General features: G+C 48.5%; 1 protein-coding gene across 1 annotated transcript in view; it reads left to right on the top strand.

Moving 5' to 3' along the window:
- Positions 1-15,459, top strand: part of ABCA13 (ATP binding cassette subfamily A member 13) — a 118,194-nt gene that overhangs the window by 18,199 nt on the left and 84,536 nt on the right. Inside the window, 6 exon segments of the mRNA XM_070424853.1 lie at positions 1,713-1,849; positions 2,986-3,119; positions 3,357-3,521; positions 4,635-4,801; positions 7,521-12,218; positions 12,882-14,495. Of these exon segments, the coding sequence (XP_070280954.1) occupies positions 1,713-1,849; positions 2,986-3,119; positions 3,357-3,521; positions 4,635-4,801; positions 7,521-12,218; positions 12,882-14,495 (6,915 nt within the window).

Raw genomic sequence — 15,459 nt, 5'->3', positions numbered from 1 at the left:
ACCACTTGAGCAACACCAGCCATGGCTCCGAGTAATTATTGGATACCTAGAGGCCCAGTGCACGAAATTTGTGCACTCGGTGGGGTCCCTCAGCCCGGCCTGCACCCTCTTGCAGTCTGGGAGCCCTCAGGGGAGATCTGACTGACGGCTTAGGCCCGGGGGTGGGGGGAGCAGGCCTAAGCTGTCAGTCAGACATCCTTAGCACTGCCATTGAGGCAGGAGAGGATCCCGCCACCACCTCTGCACTCACCAACCATGAGCTCAGCTTCTGGCTGAGCGGCACTCCCCCTGTGGGAGCGCACTGACCACCAGGGGGCAGCTCCTGTGTTGAGCGTCTGTCCCCTGGTGGTCACTGTGTGTCATAGTGACCTGTAGTTCCACCTTTTGGTCAATTTGCATATTAGCCTTTTATTATATAGGATAGGACAAGAAAAACTCCAGAGTGATGTCATCCCAAAGCTAGAATTCCTGCGTCTCCACCTGCCGTCATGTACCTGTATAAATATTTTACATAAGTGCAGCAATGCTGTTCAGAGCACGTTCTCCTTGATTTAAATTTTTTAACCATTGGCATTTCATTTGTTCCTAGGGTCCTCAAGTGAACATTTTTATGGCTGCATAACATTCCCTTTTGGTACCATGCCACCTACCATATGTACTTAGATGTTTGGTTATTTCTGAGTTTTTCACTAAAGGAGATATGACATGTATGAATAAATTTAGCTAACTTGAACATGGCTTCCCAAGTCGTTACGAAGGCGTATTTGTCATGTAGGAAGATGGAATGTATTTTGACAATTGTTGGTTTGACTTGTCACTTACACATTTGCACACCTGGGGTGCTTCCCCGGCACGACCGGTTTTCAGTGGCATCTCCTGTAACCTGGGCTCCGCAGTGTGCAGGATGCCACGCGAGATCTTCCTCACAAGAAGCTGCAGGGAAAGAACCTCTTTGGAGCAAAACATGTCTTTTTGGCCTCGTGTTGCTAAAATTCAGATATATTCCCGTGTCAGTTGAATGGATTTTCAAATTTACACGTTTAAGCATAATTATTTATGAAATAAAATACTGATATATAAAAACAACATTAGCACTACAGTGGGGCCTTGACTTACGAGTTTAATTCCTTCCGAGACCGAGCTCGTTAAGGAGCTCGTTAACTCAAATTACTCTGTCATCTCAAAGCAAAAAATCAGCCGAGAGACAGCTGGTATCTCAAAAAACTCGTTAGTCAGGACACTCATAAGTCAAGGCCCCACTGTACAAGCATGTGGACTCCCTGAGGCCGGTGTGTGTGAGGCGGTTTGATAAACACGATCGCTGACCGCTCAGACCCAGAGGTTAAGACGGCGTCCCAGGGGGTGCCCGCCAGACGTGAGCTGAGCACCCGCCCTGGAGGCGGCCGGGCTGACGGCTCAGCTGCCTTCTGCGATGACAGCGCTTCGCACCCTGGCTGCCCTGCTGAGCGTTGGAAAGTCAGAGACTGGGGTTCTGTCCCAGGCAGAGCGGGAGGTGGCCCGGGTGCCAAGTGTTCATGAGGGGACTGGGCTGTTGTGTGGAGTCCCGAGTCCAGGGCGTTGCGGCCACGGATGCCGAGAGTGGATGGCCCGGCACAGCTGCAGGGGCTGGCACAGTGGCTGGGACGGAAGAGTGGAGTCCATGCCCTGCGCCAGCGACCAGCTCACGCTGCTTTGCTTTTGTTTGGTTCCAGTTCCTTAGCATCTCTGGAAGATCTAGATTGGCTGCCACTCAACCCTGCTACCTCCAGGGTTTCCAAAATGCTGCTGAAGGTGACCATTTCCGCGCTGACATTCCTGCAGGACCATGGAGTGGCAGCCGCTGGTGCGGGTGGGTACCTAAGCGGTTCCGGTATTTCAAGTGGTTCACTTGTTAAATTTATTGACAACCAACAGAGCTCAAGTGCTGTTCAAATCACTTAAAATACAAAGGCAACAAAGAACAGCTGTTTCTGTTGAGAAAAGGCAGTAGTAGACTGGGAATTGGCGCCTCTGACCTGCACAGGGAGACGCTTACACGAGACTTCTGTGCTCCTTCCCGATGTCCCGCCCGTGGAGCAGCCTCCAAATCCAGGCCCCCAGTTCTTCCCGTTGCCAGTGGCTCAGTGGAGGGAGGACCCGTAGACAGGAAGGGTGTCCGCTGGCCCTGCCGGAGGGAAGCCAGGCTGCCAGTGTTTACCTTGCTCTCCTGTGGGCTCATCGCAGCAGGAGCCACGGGTTCTTATGCTCAGCACAGAGCCCAGCGGAGTGGGGGACACACAGACCCCCTCGCTGAACCCTTCCACCACCTCCGTTAACAAATGCGTTGTCATTAGGAAGCTCAGGTTCTGTGTGTCATCCAAATTACACGATCCACTAACCTGACAATTGGAAATATAATTACAGTTAAGAATGTAATTAAAATTAGTGATGTGCTATTAACTTTCAGTGAGTGAGAGCTAAGAACGACCCCAGAACAGCTTCTGGAGGCAGCTACAGATTGTCTTCGTTAATTGTGTCTCCAAAGACCAGCAGAGGACAGTGTGCGAGGGGCGGGAAGGCCCTCGGTGGCTCCGGCTCTGGGCTGGCGTGCTCTGTTCGGGATTGTTCATCCGCATGCTCTGCGCTGTCATTAGCCCCGACTTCCAAAACTCAAGTTGTCATTCTGATTTTAGACCGATTGGACAGTGTTACACCCGCTCCTGGGCTGATATGACTATTCTCCTTTCTTTCCCGAATTCTGTGATCGTTGTAACTTGGACGATGCACAGAACCTTAGAGATCCGCAGTCATTCCCGCGGGGAGCGGGCGCCCTCCCCACGCGGCTGCACCTGGGCCAGCCTGGGTTTGCTTCTCCTACTTGATCGTCCCAATGGCATTGGGTCGCCCTTTGCTTTCCCTTCGAAAGTGAAGGCGCTGTTCTCTGAACTGCTGCAGCAGCACCTGCCACAGTGTGAGGAAGTGACCTGTCCCCCTGCTGCCTTGCAGAGCCGGGGCGCGGCCTGTCCCTGCGCGGTCTGCTGTGGGCCCCGCAGGAGGTGCAGGCGGACCTGCAGGCCCGGTTTGGATTTGACGACCTCCACGCGGAGCAAATCCTGAATTACTCGGCTGAACTGGACGAGGTGCGCACGCTTCCCGCTCCTCTCGCGCGTGGCTTTCTCCTTGAGAGACTGGGAATCAGTCGCGTGGGCGGGCTGGGCGGCGCAAGGACATTTTAAGCGACACTTTATCAACCTGTTACTTCCTCAGTCAAGCCAATGTCAGCCTTCCGTTTAGCGAGATTGCAGTGATATTTTCAGAAGAGAAACATTGTAGAAAAAGAAAGCTTGACTTCTAAGTGTTGTTCATGTCGTTGCCAGATTCCCACAGACCGTTGGTTGGAGTGGATGGTGTGCTCAGCCTTAGCCCGCGCCTCCAAGGACAAAGCTGACGGGGAGGGGCCCCCTGGAGACTGTCCCGCCAGCTGGTCAGCAGCCAAAACCTACCTGGTCCACGCGGTCAGCTGGCTGCAGGTCTACAGACAGGTGCTGTGCCCATCGAAGCGCCCGTGTGCGTGCGAGGGTAGAAGTGCGTCACCTCCACCCGCTCCTCCCACGTCTTCCTCTGGTTGGTGTTTGAGTTTGTTGTGGTGGGAACGCTTCACAGGGCGCTACCCCCCGAGCAGTACTGACTGCGGGCGCAGCACCGGGCACAGGCCTACAGTTATTCCCCCGTCCGTTCACACCCCACCTCTTCAGTGTCCCTGTGTGCTTCCAGGAAAGGCCCTGGGCCTACGTCCTGGCCCCCTGGGCCCTCCTCCCTGTGCCCCACAGCCTGGGCTCGCTGCCCTCAGCACAGATGTCCCCGGGAAGCCTGTGTTGGACTTCATGGGCATGGCAGCCGCAAGGACCCTCACAGCCCCCACCACACGCCTCCCTCCAAGGACACACATCTTCAGCTTCCCTTCCTAATGTGTGTCAGTGACGCAGAGAAGACATTTTAAAGCTGCAGATGGGACTGTCCACTTGGTGGCACTAAGTTTGTCTGGCAGTAAAGTGATCAGGGGTCAGAGCCACCTGCCCAGCGTCAGCGTGGTCAGGTGGACGCCTTGCTCAGCCGTTATCCGGGTCCCTGACTGCTGGGTTGTCAGGGTCCCCTCCCCCCAAGAGCCTTGTCACGTGCTCCCTGCCTTCCATGATTGCGCGTGAGCCATCTGTTTGATGTCGTGTGGAGCCACAGTACTGGTTGCCGTGAGCTTCATCATCCCCAAGTCTGTGACGTCCAGGGGCCTTTGTGACTGGGCGTTAATTATGGCCTCATTTTAAAGACGACTGTATTTATTCCGTCTCAAACACATCCGCTTAGTTTGGGGGCATGATTCACTTGTTTAGAAATGTACCTACTGCTTTCCCTTCTGGGAATGGGAGCGGGGAGGAAGGAGAAACGGGGCTGATGAAAGTGTCGCACCCATCCATTGTTGCAGTTTGTAGTCTTCATTGTCCGAGACATTCAGCCACAAGGCAGCTGTGGCCAGTCCTTTCAGTCTCCCAACCTTGGAAAACGGCCGTCTGTCACCTCGATGGCCTGTGGCTGTCTCTTGGCCAGACGCTGTTGCCCCTCAGTCACTGTTGTGACAGTCGCCCTGTTTCTGACCGCAGGTGCTCCATCGGTGGCGGGAGGGCGGCCGAGGCCTGGTGGCGCTCAGGAACCTGCTGGAGCGAGACCGCTCCCTGCAAGAGGTGGCGGACGCTTTGCAGGCTGGGCTGCTCCTGCTGACGGGCAGCGCGACAACGGAAGGCCCCAGCAGCCACGCTCCGCCAAACGCGTAAGACACACTGCCCGTTTCAGGGTTTCTTAGCCCAGAGCACACTGAGGGTTAAAGAGTGAAACTGTTAGAAACCAATTCTTAAAGCTGCTGGATCCTGAATCCCAGTCTAGTGAGCCTGTGCAAGCAGGCCACCTGATGGGTAGAGTGTTTGAGAAGGGACAGCATTTTGGATGTTAGGTTTTACGTCGTTGACGTCTGTTTAAAGATGAACAATAACATTTGTTTCCTATTTAATGAATTTCTCCTTTATCTTCATTAGCCTCTTCTACTAAATTTAGTTTGATCTTTTTCCAGCTTCTTGGTTTTCAGGTTTTCTTTCTTTGTAACAGATGCTAGGGCCACCCCTTCTCCTCACAGAGCTCTGGTACATTCCACACAGTTGGATGAGCAGGGCTCTGTCATCAATTTCTAATATTTCCAATTCAAAATCTCCTCATATTTATTGTGAGTTCTTCTGACTCATAGTTATTTAGAAGCAGATCGCTTAATTTCCATGGACATGTGGGGGCTTTTCAAGTTACTTTTAAAGATTGATTTCTAGTTTCGTTTTAGTGAGAGGACATACTCTGGATGTTTTAGACTCTGAATTTGGTGAGATGAACTTTATGCTCACACGATCGATTTTGGTAAATATATTTGCTCTTCCAAAGAACGTGACTTCTGTTGTCGGGTACAGGGGTTTATGCATATTAATTAGGTCAAGTATGTTCCTTGTGCGGTCCAAGTCGCCCCCAGCTTACCTGCTTCCATCTGTCTGTCCTTCATCTCGGCCAGAGGGGAAGTCGAGTCCGAAGGATTCCGAGTCCTCTTTTGTTAGGCTTCCAGCAGAATCAAGGAACCACTGTGGCCTTTCCTAGACCTGCTGTTCCACCCTCCTGAAGTCGCCGTGCTTTTGTCCTGGTGGGTGTGAGGGGCACGGTGGGACGGAGCTTGGCATTAGAGCAGGCTCATAGCCTAGGAGTGGATCAAACCTCTCCGTGAAGTTTGCCGTCATATGCAAGTCTGGACCAAAGCTGAAGGCTGACTCGCCGTGTGCAGGGCCCAGGTTTCTGTAGATGGACGGGTTCTGCAGTTGGTTCGGAGCACACCTGCACCCCTAGGCCTGGACTCTCACTCCCGGGAGGAGGAGGATGGGAAGGAGAACCAGTGCCTTGCCTTACTCTCCTGAAAGTCTCAAATGTTCAATAGCCCTAGAGAGACGGCAACAACGGCATCTGTATGCGCTCCATGGCACGTTCAGGGTGTGCTTGTGCTTGTAGCAGCCGGAACGGTACCTTCGTGATAGAGGCCAGATGGTGGTGGTAAATGAGTCGGTAGAAGGACAGGAAGCCACCAATGTAAGATAGCGGAGCTGGAGGGAGAACACGGGGCCACGTGCCGTCCCCTTCCTGCCCTTTTTGAAATGTTTCTTTTCCCACGGATGGAAATGATGTGGAGGGGTGACTAGGATTGTGGCTGTGGCCGTGCTGTACAAAGTGTGAAGGGACACAAAAACCGTGGGGCCACATTCCACTCATGGCACTGGCTCTATACCAAGGGCTCCTCATGCACAGCCGCCTCCTCCCACCCCCACCCCGCGACGCACAGACTCCAGCGCTGTCAGCCCCGATGACGCGCCCCGTGCGTGTGCAGACGCTTCTCGGAGGGCCGGGCAGATCACGGTGTGGGTCCCTAGCTGGAGCTTTTTCGTTCCAATGGGGATGTTTTCCGTGTTCCGTGGGCCAGAGTAGCCACTCTCTGTCCTGCAAACAACAGGCTCGATTGAGCCCGTGTTTTCTCTGCTCCGGGACCCCAGGTGTTAGAGAGCAGCACTGCTCAACTCCTGTGTTTGATCGTCCTGTGTCTCCTGGGCCCGAGTCCCACAGCAGGATTAGACTTAAAGAAGTTGAGGAAGGTTCACCCTTTAAAGCATTAATAGCCAAATCTCTTATCTACAATTCTGAAATCTAACGAGTCTGTTGACCCTCCACACATGGTCTGAGTTTATTCCTAGGTTTCTCGGTGGACAGACGTGTCACTGGGTTGGGAAGGGGCTGCCCCAGCCCCGGGGGTGAAGGGGGCATTGTCACTCATCTGACAGGTGCGCCATGTTTTCTTCCTGTCGTCTGAGACACATGGGGCCCAGGGCTTTCCCAATGGGTTTGTCGCTCCTGAGTCAGGACTTCCGTTCACAAGTGTGGGCCTGTCCTGACTCCTCAGCTGCTACTGTGGCAGAACTCTTGTTTTAAAGGTGTGCATTTTAAAAATAAACACTTAGAGGAAAAGTACCCCATGAGGTTGTAATGGTGGGAGGCACAGGAACTGCTTTCCAGAACAGGGACCCAACACTGGTCCTCAGAGCACCGGCCAGTGTCTGACTCACGCTGCCCTGGGGACCATCCCTGCAGCCAAGACATGGAGATGTGATGAGGAATCGCACCCTAAGGTTCTTCTGCATAAATAAGCAGCAGCTCTGTCTCTAACAGCCATACGGAGGAAAATGGGCTGTTTTCGGTGCAGCAAGCAGAGGTTTTTAGCTAAATACGGGCAGCTGCATTGCGGAGTTCTAAACACGTTCAGATGCTCACATTCATATAATTCCTACTGGGAAAACACACTGTCTAGTAAATATTTCATTTATCTTTAACAATAAATCTGATTATTATCTTGAAAATTTGATAGGTTGAATTTATCTTTATTTTTTTCTGATATCAATACAGTTCTATTAATATTGTAGGGTCTTAAATGCCACAAAGGCACATCTCATGAAGGAAAAGAAGTTGGATGCCCTTGAGGATGAGCAAATGAACTTTCTTTTGTCCTTTGCGGAATTTTTGGAGAAATTGTTGCTGCCTAACCCTTTTGACTCTCCCAGCGGTCCCACCGAGACTCCTCTCAATGCCAGTCATTCCTGGATAAGTCACTTAAAGAATTTAGGAAGAGAGCCATCTGGTTTCCATGCTCAGAAACTTTTGGAATTTGGCAAAGAGGTGATTGAAAAAATGCACACTCTTAAAAAGAAAGAGTCAAGCTATATTTTGAGATTTATGGAAACAGTACTTTCTGAAATTAACCCCAAGCTCCTGGAATTGTGGACATACGGCATTTCCAAAGGAAAGAGAACTGAATTCGAAAACTTGTCTACACTTTCAAATGTTTCTGTTCTAGAAAATGAGAGGATTCTTAGTAAAAGCTTTAATTTTTCCAAGTTGTTTCATTCGGATTGGTCTGAATCACCAGCTGTGGAAATGGATTTTGTTCGCCTAAGTGAATCTATAATCCACAGTCTCTATGAACTTGGGTTCCTGAGGCAGGAGCAAGTCTCAGAGGCTCTGGCCACCGTCTATGCTGTGAGGAATGCATCTGTTCTTTTCTCTGCCCTTTCTGAACCGCAAAAACAAGAAGTTGATACCATTTTGACTCATATCTATCGAAATGTCTTTAAGGACCCAGATTCAGCTTTTCTTCTGCGGGTTTATTCTTCATTTCACCAATACACTGACAGATTAGTGGGCATCCAGAGGAGAGAGTCTTTGCTCTCTTTCCTGACTCAAACCTCGAAGCACATTTTTGAGATTATGAAGCAATTTAATTTTCAAAATATCAGCAAAGCATTTGCATTTTTATATGAGACAACAGAACTTCTTGGGGGAATTTCTGAAGTATCTTATTGTCAGCAATTGCTTTCAGTTTTCAACTTTTTGGAGCTTCAAGCCCAGTCCCTGTTGTCCGCAGAGCGCCCAGAGCTGGAAGTGATCCACGCTACTTTGACCGGCCTCAAACAGCTGCTCATGGGGGATGAAGATTTTCGTATTTCTTTATTTCAGTATGTGAACCAGCTCTTCAACAGTTCAGTAGGAACCCTGTTGGGTAATGAATGCTTTGCTTTGAATAATAAAATCACTTCTTCTATGAGTTACTCAGTAGATGGAGGGCCTCCACTTACTCTTCTGTGGGCACAGATTCATTCAAACCTCTCCGCAGATGGCAGCGTGCTCAGTGAGCGGATGGCTGTTCACTGTTCCATTTCATGGCTTCAGGCGTGGGCTGAAATCTGGGGAAGCGCAGCTCAGATGTTGGAGCTGGATGTGAATGCTTTCACTCCTCTTCATACCGCTCTTACCCAGCTTTTGGGTGAATTGGAAAGTGATGTGAAAATTTCTGAAAGCTGCCAGGGAATATTTCCCATTCATCGCCCTGCTACATTCATATTAAACCTGCTGAAAAACATGACTCAAGGTGGCGGCTTCCATGACAGGGACGATTTTCGGGATCTCAGGGCCCTCTGGGGAGCAGTACGTGATGCATTGGTTAGAGTCAAGTTGCTCCACCCGGACCAGGTGGAGAAATCCCTTTCCACCCTGGACACTGCCCTGAGTCAGCTGAAGGCATTTCCGCTCAACACAAGAGCAGGCAGGGAGTTTTTGTATTCTGTGCTCAATGTGTTCACGGGGGTAAGCAATACCTCAGGCTATAGAGACAGACATACACACTTGATCAATCACTTCCTTTTAAATAACCTCACGGATTATGAAGTAAACTCTGAAAGCATCATCACTGACCTGAGAGAAACAATATTATTTCTTAGAAATGTGTCACATGACCATACTTTATTGTCCTGTGCTGATAGTTTCCAAAACATCACTGAGTTTATTTTGGAAGATGGCTTATTACATGTAAATACTTCACAGAGGGTGTTACGTATTCTGGCCATGTTAAATTCCTTCTTTTCCTCCGAAGACATCGTGATCAGACTGAAAGGATGCGTTGAGTGGGTGGACATCTTCAATCATTCGTATGTGGCCTATAACCCTAGTTTTTCACAAGGCCCTCTTCAGGGTGTTTTGAAGCATTTCAGTGATGTGGAAAACAAAATTAACTCTACATTGACACTTGTTACTTGGCTGTTGAATACAGTGGAATCTGGTTGTTGGGTGAATAAGTCAAATATAAATTGTATGGCTATTTACTTAAAAAATGTAACTGACTTCTTAAATGTTATACTTACAACAGTATTTGAAAAAGAAAAGGCACCAAAATTTGAGATTTTATTAACTCTTTTAAATAATTCCACAAACCAAGTAAGTATGCTTATCAACAACTTAACAAGAGACTTTGAATTTGCATCTCAATCCAACTGGAAACATTTTACTGAATTAATTCTAAGACCCATGGAAATGTCAGAAGAAATTCCTATCCGATTTCAAAATACTTGGCTGCATTTAGTAGATCTGGGGAAAGAAATTCAAAAACTTGTGAAAGATATTTTCCCTAACATTCTGGAAAATAACTTCTCTTCTAAAGCTGAAAAGTTCTTAAATATATTTACTGCCAGTCCAAAGGAAAAGGATATACATCATTTAGGTAATTCACTTTTTCATTTAGCAAGTTACCTTGTCTTCAACTTATCAGATGATCTCCAAAATTCACCCCAAATAATTCCACATGAAATAATGAGAGCTGTGGGTCTTGGTATTCAATTGATTAGGGATGTGTTCAACTCTCTAATGCCCCCAGTCCATCACAATATTCCAGAAGATCCAGGTAATAATAAAGTTTTAAAGAAGATAGCTTCTTTCCTGCTCACCCTAAAGAAGACCGACATAGACCTTCTGGTAGACCAACTCGGACAAGTTGGTGAAAGCCTAATGGGTTTTATAAAGAATATCAGTAGACCAGGTACTGACAGTTTGGGGGTCAAGTTGCTTGTGGGCTTGATGGAGAAGTTTGTAGACAGCTCCCATTCTTGGGATGTCAATCATCTGCTGAGGCTGTCACGCCTGTTTCCCAGAGAGGACGTGGATGGTGTGGTGGATCTGTACTATGCCCTCCCTCACGCTGTGAGGCTCCTGCAGAGAGTGGTAGACAAGAACGTCACCAAAGCCCTCAAGGATGTCTACGACTTCACAGTCCTTCATGGCATAGGCATTTCTCATGTCACCAAGGAAGACTTTATGTTTGTGATGAAAACTCTCCTGGACACCGTTGAATTAGTGTCAGATAAGCCAGGGGTTCTTGCCCAGGCTGTGACTTGCCTTCCTGTGGTTTGGTGCTGGAATCACACAATGTCTGCATTTCAGCAGGATCCAGAGTTAGAGGCCTGTAATGGCCGCTTTTACAGCAGAGTGGCTAGTATACTTGACCGCCTCCACCTGTCTCCCCCGGGTGAAGTCTCACAATGTTCAAACGAAAGCTCACGGATGGAAATAACTAAGAAAACGGTCTGTGTAATTCATGAGCTAGTGGACTGGAGCTCCATCCTTCTAGAGCTGTCCGAAGTCTTCCACGTGAAAACCTCGCTTGTGAAAACTGTGCAAGAATTTAGGCGGAAGGTGTCTCCATTTGTGCTCTCTGGAAATCAGAGCAAGGGCAGCACCTCTGGACTCTGTCCCCCTGGCCCCCTGAAGCAGGTTGCTTTACAAATCATAGAAAAGTTTAGAAACGTCAGTTTTACAAAAGCTACATCAGATGAAAACATTCTTGACAACTTAGCTCTTTTAAACAGGATCCTTAACAATGAAGGTGCAGAGGCATCTCTTAGGAACCTTCCCTTACGTTTGGGAAGGGTGATACAGTCACTTTCTGGGGATGAGAGCCTAGGAAATAGTACTTGCTCTGTAGTCTCTCTATTCATGACATTTTTGAATGCAAACCTTCTAGGAAGGCATTTCGAAGCACTATCAAGTTTTATTAAAAAGAGTAAAATAGCTTACAAGTTTGAAGATCTGTGGCTTGAATCTGAACAAGCCATGACAGATCCAAACCTCAGCTTCAAGAGAAGAATCCTGTTCTCTAAAATAAAGGAAGAGATTCCAATGATTAACTCAGTGGCTCTTCAGAAAATGACTGAGCAACTTGTCCACATTTTGGAAAGCCTGAATTCATCATCGTTGCCGTCATCAGAAATGACCGGAGGTTTTCCATCCGTCACAAAAAATTGGCTTCGTAAACATGCAAGTGAAGAACACTCCAGAATAATACAAATATTATTCCTCCTTCTGGCCAGTGAGAGTTCAACATTGACTAAAGATATTAATACCTTTTTGGATTATCTCAAAAACACTTCCAGAGGAGGTGATTCTCACATTGACCTTCTTGCTCAACTGGTAAACCAAGAACAGTCAACCAATTTCTCAGTTGCTAGGTTGCTTTTGAAAAGCTTCCTGATTAATTCAGTCGATAACTTAGCTGCGGGCTCTCGACAAGCAGCCTGGAACTTAAGTGACACTGACCTTCAGATCCTGAATCTCATTAACCTCACCTTGAACCAGACACCGTTAGAAAAGGGTGAGAGGGTACTTCTCCCTCCAGGAGGCATGGTGGAGTCCACGGGACAGCTTTTGAAAACATTCTTCACCTTCTTAGAAAAGGAAAATTCTGAGAACAAAACATCTCTTTTGCCGAAAGACCTCCACGACATCGTCGCAGAGATGAGGTGAGTCTGCTTCTGTGCAGTACATGTCGTTACACATCCACCCCCTTCACCTCCCGCGGCCCACCTGCCACGAGCAGCACTGTGCCTGGCCCTGTGGGAGCTCTTTGAAGTGAACTGTGGCCTAGTGAACATCTTACTGAAACGTCAGGGTAAAGGAACTGATCACTGTTGTTTAACTACTAAACATACATAGAAACTGCTTAGCCCCTGCAGTTAGTCACTTACTCTACTTTCTTGTCTTTTTTGGTTATGAATATAATTATGAAATTCTGTTATATGAAGTTAAAATTAGTTTTTAAGTACTTACGCATATATATCATGGTCATAATTCGAATTATTGTAGTAACTGTCTAATCACAACTGAGGGGTTTAAGTATTTTCAGTTTATCTACTGTGATGTTTATATTTGGGAATTGACAAAATTCAAAAATTTTAAAACTAACAGTCACATATTTTTCCCATATACCCTTTTCCATCCCTCTGAAGCTTGCCAACAAGCTTTATGTTGTTTGGAACAAATGTTAGCTTTCATCGGCGATGTACTTTAGCATCAGCAGCCAGTCAGTATTATCCCCCCATAATGCTCGTATAAAACAAAAAAAATAACTGTATGTTTTAATCTTTCCATTGCTAAACATGAAATAAAAAAATACATATTTACAGCTTTGTCCCAAAGGATAAAGTTTTAGAAATTCTGAAAGTGGACCAATTTCTTACCTACATGAAAGAAGAAAAATTGATGAGCATTTTTTCAAGTTTAAAGGAGACTATATATCACCTAATCAAAGGATGGTTCATGTCAGACCACTCAGACTTTTATTTTGATAATCACCGAGGATGGAAGTTCCTGCGAGATTTATTTAATGCTCTTCTAAGCAAAACTTCTGTGAAAAATAAGACTGAAAATAATTTGGAGTTTCTATTTGCTAACCTGACTGATCTGCTTTCCTTCACAAACCATTCATTCCCTCTAAGAAACAGAGCAACATTCGAAACTACTAAGAGCTTTCTTGGTGTTACCTCAAGAGCTGGTGGAGGACGTCCCGTCCCGGAACCCCTCCCGGAAATGCCTGGTGCTCTAGGCGTGCTGGCGAGCGCAGGTGCGGAAATGAGGGACCTGGCCGCGGCTGTGAACTCCACTGTGGCGCTGCTCCAGCTCGCCAAGAAAGTTTCCCGGAAGGTGGCCGCTGCGTTGGAAACTCATCCTGTCTCGGGCACCAATGACACCATGAAATTCGTTGATTCTCTGTATTCCATTTTGCAGCAGAATGTTGGAAATGTTGTGAATGAAATAACTGCTTTGAAAAAAGTGGATCAGTTAGTATTTGAAAATATAAATGACTTGTTGATGCCATTTCTGGACTTGGCCTTTGGGATGATTGGGATCAAACCTAATATTTCCCAAGACTCTGGTATTTTCAATGTGTCATCTAGCATATTGTCCTATGTGAACCAGTCCAGGGACTTTTCTGATATTTCAGAAGAAATTGCAGAATTTTTAACTTCTGGGGAAATCAATTTGGGAGACATGGAACATCTTCTGGTAGCAATTACCAATGGAACTCAAGTATTTTCCATGGATTCTGTCAGCGTATGGGAAGAAATCCTAGATTGCTTAATTTCTATGAATCACATCACCCACCAGACAGCCTTCCTACGTCCGAATCCCGTTTCCACGCGTGGTTTCCCTCGGGATGCTCACGCAGTGGCCCTGGTTTTGGATGAAATGCGGTCACGAGACAGCACAGACATGGGGCCCCTCTTGGGAATGGTGGCTGACCTGGCCGTGGCTCTGTGGGGTCCCTTAGAGAAGGACGACTTGAATGTTTCTCAGCTGTGGCTGACGTGGGCTCAGCGTGCAGACGCCCTTTTGAAAGCCCTGGGGACAGCTGTGGAGGTTGCCCCTGGAGGCGCCGGGAGTGGAGCCTGGGCTTTCACCTCCTCTCTGATTCGGGCAGTGACGCCTCGGCACCTGGAGGAGGCCGCCCGGAGCGTGCTGAGCGGGGCAGCGCTCCTGCGGAAAGAGCTTCTCTTGAACAACCCTCAGTGGACAAGTTCCGCAGAAACTGTGCTCCAGCCCGTCCTGGAGCTTTTTCTTAATGGAGCCGCTGGGAAGAGTGTCACGTCAGAGAAAGGGGAGAAGGCCCAGAGAGAGAGGACCGCCTCTCCTGACCTGCTCGCACCGGCACCGGCACCGGCACCGGCACCGTGTGAGAGCTGCGTGAAGGGGTTAATTGCGTGGACGGAGTCCTGGCAGGAAGTCCTGGCAGATGAAAGGTATTTCACACTCACTCGCTGTTTCCTCCCACAGCGGCTTAAAGCAGGACAGGCAGGGAGCACACTGACCAGGCCCGTGTCCTCACTTCACCTTCATTGCTGTCCGAAGGCGGCTTCCATGGCGCCAGTCAAGTCCAGTCCCTTTCACTGTCTGACTCATTTATTTGCAAATAGAATTTGAATTTATCCAAAAATTTTCAAAAGTAAATTATTTTATTTTCAACAGTAAAAACCTCTTAACTCTGTTCACCTGTCCCAAGACTCGGTCGATACACAGCCTTTCTGTTCATGTGCTCGCGCAGCCACAGGTCACGCTGTGTCAGTGAGATGAAGGCCACACACCTCCCACGGGAAACGCTGCCTCTAGCTGTGACTGCCGGGCCACTGCGAGGGGCCAGGCAGCGCTTGGCTTCCTCCCTCTTTAGATTCAACCTCACGCTATGTGGCTGACCCACTCTAAGCACTGCCCCGCCCCTGGATGGTAGGTTGGGGAACCCTGCTCTGAGAAGCTTCAGCCCAGCACGTCTCAGGCTCGGAGTCTGCTGCCTGAGGTTGCAGGACTTGCTCCCGTGTCTCAGAGATGCTCTGGCTGTCCCGGGCCACCCTTTCTTCTTCTTTTTGAAATCCTCACCTGAGGATAAGTTTTTATTGACTTTTTAGAGAGAGAGGGGGAGAGGGGAAGAGAGGGGGGAGAGAGAGAGCGAGAGAGAGCCATTGATCGGTTGCCTCTGATAAGGGCCCCAACCAGAGATCAAACCCGCAACCTAGGTATGTGCCCTGCCTGGGAATTGAACCTGTAGCCTTTTGGTGCAAGGAGACCCGAGCACTTGCCTCCATAGTGTCAGCTCACAGGACCAGCGCCTCCCTGGGAGCTGGTGGGAACCTGCCCGTCGAAGCCTGTGTGTGATGAGCAAGGTCGCCGGTGCTCTGCAGCCATGCTGTCGTCTGACATCCTGGCCTCGAC

The sequence above is a fragment of the Myotis yumanensis genome, unplaced genomic scaffold (genome assembly GCF_028538775.1).
Source record: "Myotis yumanensis isolate MYYU_CA2020_CCGP unplaced genomic scaffold, mMyoYum1.0.hap1 SCAF_9, whole genome shotgun sequence".
NCBI lineage: Eukaryota > Metazoa > Chordata > Mammalia > Chiroptera > Vespertilionidae > Myotis > Myotis yumanensis.
Note: the sequence above shows the minus strand (reverse complement) of the source record. Positions and strands in the feature narration are given on the sequence as shown.